We start from the raw sequence: 9,181 nt of genomic DNA, 5'->3' as shown, positions 1-9,181 counted from the left end.
GCGCGGGCAGAAGGGTGGGGGGGGGGGGGGGGGTGTCCTTTTGTGTAAATATGTTACATAAAATACATACTTTGAAACAACAAGTATCAATGCCCTGCATTGCCTGGAACCAGTTTCTATTGTCTTGAGTGACCTCTCATCTGAAGCATGGACTAAAGCCAGGCGAAGGCTGAAGTGTGTGTGGCACACTGAGATGGGAATGAGGGCTGGCAAGTGCTATTGTTCTCCACTTTGCCTCCCAGTGAGCAGCATTTAATTCTGGGTTTGGTTGTCAGAAGAGATTAGATATCTAAATTCTGGAGTCCATGAGTGGTCTGTCTGATCTCTTAGGTGCAGAAAACACATTCTGCAGCAGGAACTGTCAGTGGCATGATTAAACCATTTGTGTGTTACCACAGCAATATAGCTCATGTTTGCAGGAAGTCAGCTTTTGAAAAAACCACTCAAACGGTACAAAAATAATTAAATTAACAAGACTCCTGGGGATAACGGATTCATTTTCCCAGCAGACTGCCAGCAGGGATGAAGGCTGGGCTACCAGCCCTCCGTAAGAAAGGTCTTTCTGGCAGAGCAGCAGCATTAAGAGCTGTTCTGAGGGAGGCTCTCTCCAGGCGAACAGCACCCAAACATAAATGTTCCTCAAAGATTAATGAAGACTGTGATGTGAATGATGGAAGGAAACCAAACAGAAAAACAGCATTGCAAAAGGGGGGTGGGGGGGGGAACAAATGAGCTATTATTTAAAATGCTTACCAGCAGAGGACACACCTGTTGGGTTTTGGCAGAACAAAAGGGCACTGCAAAGAAAGTCAGAGAAGTGTTGCTTTGCAAAATATCCTACAGTCAGCTCTGAAATCATATGTGTACATAACTTCCAGAGGCTTGAGCAGAAGGATATGAAAATGTCTACTGCATTTTCTCCCACAGACAAGGGGAATATATTTTTCCTTATAAAAGTGAGGGATTATGAAAGAAATTTCTCAGGAGGTGTGCTGCCCTGGTGCACTTCCACAGGGGACCTCCACACGGGGGGACCCTGTGTCTCCTCTCTGTGACAATTAACTGCAATCATTGCTTATAGGGAGTTTAAAGCACATGTGTCTCGCTCCTGCTGTCCAAAAACGCCACAGGACTGGGCAGAAGGAAATTGTGCTCCTTTCCTTCCTGCAACCAACCTTTTTCCATGCAACATGTCCAAGGCCCATGACAGAGAGGATGGAGTCACTTCTGCAAGGCATCCAGCACCTGGAGGCACCCTGAGCTCAGCAAGTGCACAGGTCCCAGGCTGTGGGGGCCTCCAGCCTGTAGGCAGGTATCTCCTACCTTGGACCAGCACCGGTTCTCCCACTCTGACCCCCAGCTCTGTGCAGTGGTATCTGGGACTGACAGTGGCAGTAACAGTCTATCAGGTGCACATATTAAGCAAGACAAAATAAATGCAGGAAACAGTCCTGTTCAGATTTGAGGGGTAGATGAGGGGGACAGAGAAGTCTGCACAAGTCCTGTTCTAGTCAAAAGGGTGAGGCAGAGCATGGTCCCTGCTCTCCCCCAGCTCAGAAATAGATGGAGAAGACAGCAGCTAGGAACACTGGCACTCATGGACCATTTGCTCTCTCATCACTTGTGAGGCTTTGGAGGGAAAAATTGCAAGGAGGAATCATCAAGGAGGATATGCTGAGGGAAGGAGCTCTGGGGAGCATGGCTGCTGCTCACAGTCAGCATCCACTCCCTGGGGAAGAGGCCATACCCTCCAACCTGGTACGCTCATTTCCTCCAGCCTTGCTTTAAATAAGGTAACCAAAGGAAAACAAGTTTGTGGTGCTAATGTAGAAACTCTCATCCCATGCAGCAACAATTCTACTTGCATCTCATTTTCTCTCTCCCTCACCTTTGCCTACACTTGGCAAAGGTCTGGCTCTCCTGTGGGCTGTAGAGGGACGGTATGGTGGGACCCAGCCTCAGCTGGCTGCTCTGCTCTGTGGTAAAGACAATTAATAATATCAGTGAAGAAGGGAGGGTTTGTCCACAGGGAGGAAGCCAGTGTGAGCAGAACTTGGTAAGCAATGTCACAGAGACTTGTTTCTGCAAACAGTAAATTATAGGCTAACATAGCTCCATATTTCATATAAATTTTATTGTGTTTTGGAGAAAATTGCATACAATCAATCAGGTTACTCCAGCAGCAGGTAGTATGCTTCATGTGTGTAGTCTGGTCTTTTTCTTTTCAGCTGCTCAGCATAATTCTTAGCAGGATTTTATGCTCTAAAGGGTAACTAAAACTATCAGCATCCAAGAGGACATCTCTTCCTATTGAGGTTAATGACACTTTTTGGAAAATTCCTAACTACCCTGAAATTAGGAAGGGGTATTCTGTTTTTCTGTAAAAATTCAATAATATCTCTGCATCATTTCCTAATAAGAGTTTCTGAAAATATTCTCCATAGACAAAATGTACTTCCAGTGTCAGAGAACATTTTCTTCAACACAGAGCTTTTTATTTGTTTTAATTTTTGTCATACCATCTCAAATCTTTTTATGAACAACAACTGAGTGGTTTTGAGTGGCAAAATTTTTATTCTGAAAAACAGATCTGGATTTGCAAGACAAAATAAATGCTAATGGAGCTGCAATTGCTATAACAAAGTACATTTAAAAAACAAACCCTGATGGCTGAAGATTAATCATCTGACAGTGAGGAAAGTATTGCTCAAGGAAGGAACACAGACATCGTGCTTGTGAGTGCCAGCTTCCATCTCCATGTACCTCACCTCACCTCTGTGCCATGGCACACTGCTCCCAGCCTTGTGCCAGCACAAATTCCCTCGTTACATGGTGTTTCTGGGAGTTAAGATGGCTTTTGGATGAAAAATAATGGGCTGAGTAATTTTTCGGGGCAAATGAGACCCCCCTCTCTGGTTTAAAGTGTGGCAACATGTAGGGTACTGCCAGCAGAGCGAGGGCACGTGCTACAGCATGGAGGCAGGAAGAAGCAGTAGCAGAAGTGCTATAAATTGGAGTGGCTGCTGAAAACTTTCTCCAGAGTAATGGGCTTACTTTCTACTTTTCTGCAACAACATTTAGCCAATGTTTTCTCTCTGATGTCAATGCACTTACATATTTATTTTCCATAGATAGAGCTGAACTGAGAAGCAGATATGTTTCTTGGGGAGTCCTTTTGCCCACAACTATCTGCAATTTCCCCTCTAAATAAAAACAAGAACTTCCATTCTGAGTTACCGTCTTGTCTGTTACAGTCCTGGGTTATCATCTATACAATTAATTATAGTCAGACCTAGCATTAAAACTGGGAATTGAAAAAAAAATCCTATAAAAACAAAACAAAGAGTCCATATTTCAGTCATTAAAAAATAAAAGGAATCAAGGCTTTCCTTGATTTTGGATAGTCCGTAAATGTCTTGAGATAGTACCTGAAAGAAAATAAGCAGACAGTGAACCTGCATACATAGAGGGAAACTGCACAGTTTCAATACAGCTCTGCTGGGGAACCTTAAAACTGTTCCAAACTGCCTTGCTTTGTTATCTCGGTGTGTTACTCTGCAAAAGAGCAGTTCAGAAACGATTTACACCTGGTTATTTAATTAACTGATAATACTGTTTGGGTTCTAACAGGCCTAAAGTAGAAATTTTAGGAATTCAGAGCTGGGGACTATATCTACTCCAAAGGACTGCAGAGGTTGCAAGGGAAACCCTAGGAAAGGCTCACATTTATGAGGCTCAGTAAAAAGAGGCTTTAACACGGCGGAAGCAGTGATGCAGCTCACTTAAATGACACGTCAGATTAAATGACAGGCCAGGCCCACTTGACAGGGGCTCCAGCTGACTGCCTGTCTTACACAAATAAGCCAGTACACCTCCTGTACATAGTATTACATGTCAGTTTTATCCCAAAGCCTGGCTCTGCTCTCCCCTGGCATTTTGCAAACTGCCTTCCAAGAGGAAGTAGCAGCATATGGCAAGGAACAGTCTGATACCTGTGATGATGATAAGCACGTGGACCAATGCAGCAAAGAGTGAAAAAGGCAAAGGCGAAGGCTGGTAGGGACCAGGTTGCAATGGCAAAACCAAACCATTCCACAATTTCTCCAAAGTAGTTGGCTCCAGAAACATAGGTGAACAATCCCCCTGCAGCAACAGACAAAATATTTAATTTTTACAGTCATCTCCTGCACATGGAAGGTTTTTTCACATAAAGTCAGCAGCAGAATACATTCCCTTTCTTATTCAGAGCCCGTATCAGCAACCTAAGCGCACTTCCCTGAAGCCAGTGGAGCTATGCCAAAGGGGGATCTTGCTCAAAATTCTTGTATGAATACAAGAATCAAGGATGATTCTGACTCAGAGGCTTCCAGCTTTCACAATAATTTATTTTCATTTGGAAAATAACTGAAGAAAGACCATTTTTAGATTTAAATTACAATAATTAACATTAGTAAATTCTTTATATGCCCTAAAAATATTTTTCAACTTCACTACCTTTGGGGAATGCAAAATCTGGATCTCAGTTTTCGCAACATTTACAAGAGGCAGGTAAGTATTGAAGGTGAGAAACTCTGGAAGAGACATATCACCGTCCATAACAAGCCAGCACAAGGAGTCAACACCAAGCCCAAGAAATTCTTGGATCCCCATCCATATTGCTCTACAGAGCTAGACATTTCCTGGAAAGACAATTCAGCACCTTGCACCCTTGGTGTTACAATTCTCCCCTAAAGTTTACACTTTGAATCCACCTTTTGCACAGTAAGAAGTCCACTACTATTTCTTTCTGGGCAAGGAGAAGACTATTTCCTTCTTTGCAGCTGCCTTTTACAAAGTAAAAATCCTCTTCCTGTGTCCCACTTCAATCTTCTCTGAATTACCAGCCCATTTCCTAAAACTTCTCCTCACAGTTCATGTTTTCCAGATACTGTTGCTGCTTCCCTTGGACTGTCTGCAGCCAGCTCACACCAATCCCTGCAGCTGAGGGGGGCACCTGAACCAAGTACCTGTGCAAGACCAGCTTCTCTGCTATTATTGTTGCTCTCCTGTGAATTCAGTCAGAAAACATTATCTATTTTGTTGTTCTACTTCCTTCAAGGAAGTGGGGGATAAGAATATACCTTGAGGAATCTTGTAAGTGACTTCCCCGGGTTTCCTCAGCTGACGCAGCAGGAGATCACTGTGAATGTTGATTCCCATTCCCAGCAGAAATAAGAGGAGGCCTGAGAAACCAACAAGAAATGGATTAGAAAGACAGCTCTGTCTAGACATCCCTACTCAAGCTCATGAGTGAGGTTTTTCTTTGCAACAGACAGATAGGGTCATAATGTGAGGTGGGTGGATTCTTTTTGAAGTCAGATGATGCATTGCTACCAAGAAAGCTTCTGAACAGGGGCAGCAGAGGTGACTGTGACACCAGAGCGCTTTCAGCTGTACTTCCCAGGTGGCCATAGTCACCATTTATTGAACTCTCAGGGGGGACACAAAGTACCCGTGGACACTGCTGTCTGATGACTACCGGCCACAGCTGTGGACATTACTGCAGAGCTGTGGGCAAGTACCAATAGTCGCATTTTACTGCTGGGGAAAGAGGAGCGCAGAGACACAAACTTATCCAGCACCTCTCTGTGGCCGGGAAAGGGACCTACATCTCAGCACCTCTCAGTCCACTGTCAGTGAGGCTGCTTGGACAGAGCTATGGGCGTGGATGGAAAGCAGGTACTCGCTGAAGGATGCTGACGTTATCTGGCCAGACTGATTCATTGACCAGATTCCATTTAACTGGAAAACTAGGGCCATTGGATTGAGAAACTCTGCAGGTTACTTGCCCTACATTTCATGCCACGTTGGACACTGAGAAAACCACCTCTGACAATGACTGGAAAGCAAGAAAAATAGTGTGCGCACTACAATGTATAGATAAAAGACTAAATACTGATAAAACCTCAACACTTTCAGTAGTAACAGAAAGTTGGTAAGAGTCTGTAGAGGAAGAATATACTGTTTGTTTTTTCTTTAATATTTCAAACAGTGCTAATGCTGATTTTCTTTTTCCTTTTTTTTCCACATTAAATATATATTTTATTTATCATGCAAATTAAGTGATGTGGTGTTTTCTTTGTCGGGTATGGGAGGTCTTTCTAAACAATGTCCAGAATTTTTAATATGTGATGCTGTCTGAAAAGACTGAACTTTCATCCATGGTCTGAAACCGGGTACAGATATGGTTAGTTTGTACTTGTCTTATCCAAAACATTTCCTCTAACCTCCACATTAATCCTCATTTCTATGTTTACATTTAAAAAACACTGTCTCTACAGTACCAAATCTGTAATGCCATCCAACTGCTCTTGTTCAGTTATTCTCTGAGGGATTTTACAGGGTGAAATTCAGCTAGGCTATTAAGTTACGGAATATAAAGGAATCGTATTAACATACAACCAGACCGTGCATGATCTCTAATCTTCCCCTGTGCCTTACATGAGAAAAAAGAGCTCTTTGTCCCTAAAGCCTCATTCATGCTGGGGGTTTGCCCTCCTTTTCTCTCCCACTCAGAATAGCTGCATCAAGTGCAAAGCTCCCTGGCAGGGAAGAGAAAGCCACAGCTTGCTCTTGCACACAGCCACTGCTGGGTGCATGCTTTTGGCTGAGCAAGGGCACAGCCCCATGCACCTGGGGCCTGAGATTGCATCTCCATGGCCCCTAGCAGCAGGAGGCTCTGGAGTGGTGTCAGTAAAACAAGACTTGTGATTTGAGACTAACACATCATATACCTTCAAAGGTGGCTGCCTAGCAGAAAAAAAAAAAAGGTTGCTGCACATTTACTTGTTTTATCTGGGCCAGCAGGCAGGTATTATGCTGATTTCCATCACAACAGATTTGACTCACATGTTCACTGAAGATTAAGACATAATTCAAAATGCTTACAAATTGCTTGGAGATTAGATCTTGAGAATCCTGCAGCTGTAATTACCTGATGTAAATCTGATGTCGGTGCACCAATCGTTTGGATATTCAGCGCAGTAAATCAGGTAGTACCCCTGGAGGAAGCCATTATAGATACAGAATAACATGCCAAAGAAAAGCAATTGCAGTGGGAAAGGTCTGCCTCTAGTGAAGAAAGGGTAAATAAATGTCCTAAGGTAGATAAGAAAACAGAGTCAGCACATTGCTCATGATAACATTGTATTTGCAATTTCTCTGCTGTAGGGAATTGCATCTCCATGGCCCCTAGCAGCAGGAGGCTCTGGAGTGGTGTCAGTAAAACAAGACTTGTGATTTGAGACTAACACATCATATACCTTCAAAGGTGGCTGCCTAGCAGAAAAAAAAAAAAGGTTGCTGCACATTTACTTGTTTTATCTGGGCCAGCAGGCAGGTATTATGCTGATTTCCATCACAACAGATTTGACTCACATGTTCACTGAAGATTAAGACATAATTCAAAATGCTTACAAATTGCTTGGAGATTAGATCTTGAGAATCCTGCAGCTGTAATTACCTGATGTAAATCTGATGTCGGTGCACCAATCGTTTGGATATTCAGCGCAGTAAATCAGGTAGTACCCCTGGAGGAAGCCATTATAGATACAGAATAACATGCCAAAGAAAAGCAATTGCAGTGGGAAAGGTCTGCCTCTAGTGAAGAAAGGGTAAATAAATGTCCTAAGGTAGATAAGAAAACAGAGTCAGCACATTGCTCATGATAACATTGTATTTGCAATTTCTCTGCTGTAGGGAAAAAAACTTGAACAAAGCGCAAAATAGAAAATAGGTCAATAAAGACAAAAAAAATTGAAAAGAACTGCAGCAATATAAGATCAGTTATTAATGGGAACATGAAGTACTACAGATAGGTGTCTTTTTCTGGTCCTTCAGGACTGCACACAAGGTGGGAAATTAGTAAGCTCATCCAGATTCACTGATGCTTTGAGAATGTCTCTGTATCTTTCTCCACGCTTTTTGGTGAAAATGAGGAATTTGTGCCCACAAACATTTTCATTTTAAGACGTGATTTAATGCTCTGGTGGGCCAAGTGAAGATTGGTTGCTGTGGAGGGACAGGGGAACAATGATGTTCAGACATCACTGATGTTTGTGAGGGGCAGTATCAATTGCAATATTGATTCTCCAAACGAGCAGTACTGTGCCACGAGCATCAAGGAGGAGCTTCGTTATGGAGAAGACATTCCTGATCCCACTACAAGACCAATGCCTGAGGGCTTGAACCCATGGTGGCAGAGAGAGTAGAAGGTAGTGTTGACACCCCTTTGGCTCTCTCACCCCCTGCAGTATACAGCTTAAGATGCAATTCCCTTTCCCAGCCTCTCCCACTTCACTCAGAAAGAGAACCCTATGCATCTCTAACTCATAGAAGCTCTGCCCTGCTCTGCTTGGACACTTTGATGTAGAGGCAGAGCAATGCTTTTGCCTGCTTGGGGAGCTGCTTTGCCTCCAGTCCCTGCCTGCCTTCCATGCTTTCAAACTTTCCTTTAAAATAAGAAGAGCTAAAGCCCTAAGTTTAATATGCTAAACACCAAGATTTCCATGCAGCTACAGCACCTAGGTCTTTCTTAGACAAAAGCTGTGCTAACAGTAGCATTAACATCTGTGGAAGCAAATAATTGGTGCTTGTACAGTTTTAATTTTTATATATGTTTGCTTCAGGTGGGAGTATCCCTCTTTACATTTTGGACAATCCACATCATCCCTGGGAGAGTAAAACAAAGACGTTATATTCGTATTTAGTAAGTGCTTTCTTACCTGGCCAATTAGGTTCTGTAAATGGTAAAATCTACACTCTTAGTTTCTTTCTTTTGCCCTCTTGGCCTTTGGATGTTGCTCATCATACCAGTATATAAGCATTGCTAATAAGTAATTCACATCCCATGTTGCCAGTGTCAATTTAAGCAAGCTGAGGCATAAAATGTCATAATATTATAAATCTAGATTAAATCACACTATGTCTGGAAGTGAGTAAGCAGAGTACAAGCAGCAACATGTTAATGTATTCACTGCTTTCCAAAGCAAGGTAAGACAGATTTCCAGCAATTAAGGCAGCTGTGATGCAAAAGTGCTCAATATTTCTAAATATAGAGAAACGTAAGAGGTATGGAAAATATTCTTCAGATAGTGGTATCACATTTGTCATATTTATTACAGAAGAAAGGAATGCTCTTTGG

At 42.7% G+C, this 9,181-nt stretch overlaps 1 protein-coding gene across 1 annotated transcript; it reads right to left on the bottom strand.

Annotated features, from left to right (window-relative positions):
- Positions 1–2,113: 2,113 nt before the first annotated feature.
- Positions 2,114–7,196, bottom strand: SRD5A2 (steroid 5 alpha-reductase 2). The gene is made up of 4 exons (XM_008640181.2): positions 6,974–7,196; positions 5,121–5,222; positions 3,993–4,143; positions 2,114–3,428 (listed from the first exon to the last, which is right to left on the bottom strand). The coding sequence occupies exons 1-4, from the start codon at positions 7,071–7,073 to the stop codon at positions 3,362–3,364; spliced, it is 420 nt and encodes a 139-aa protein (XP_008638403.1). The 5' UTR covers positions 7,074–7,196; the 3' UTR covers positions 2,114–3,361.
- Positions 7,197–9,181: the final 1,985 nt, after the last annotated feature.

This window comes from Corvus brachyrhynchos, unplaced genomic scaffold (genome assembly GCF_000691975.1).
Source record: "Corvus brachyrhynchos isolate BGI_N302 unplaced genomic scaffold, ASM69197v1 scaffold31, whole genome shotgun sequence".
Lineage (NCBI taxonomy): Eukaryota > Metazoa > Chordata > Aves > Passeriformes > Corvidae > Corvus > Corvus brachyrhynchos.
The sequence above is the reverse complement of the archived record's forward strand: the minus strand, read 5'-3'. Positions and strand labels throughout refer to the sequence as shown.

Coding starts and splice junctions, on each gene's coding strand:
- SRD5A2 (XM_008640181.2), bottom strand. CDS start 7,073: ATGTTATTCTGTATCTATAATGGCTTCCTCCAGGGGTACTACCTGATT. Junction 5,223..6,973: donor CGACATCAGATTTACATCAG/GTAATTACAGCT, acceptor TTGGTTTCTCAG/GCCTCCTCTTATTTCTGCTG. Junction 3,429..3,992: donor CGTGCTTATCATCATCACAG/GTATCAGACTGT, acceptor ATTTTCTTTCAG/GTACTATCTCAAGACATTTA.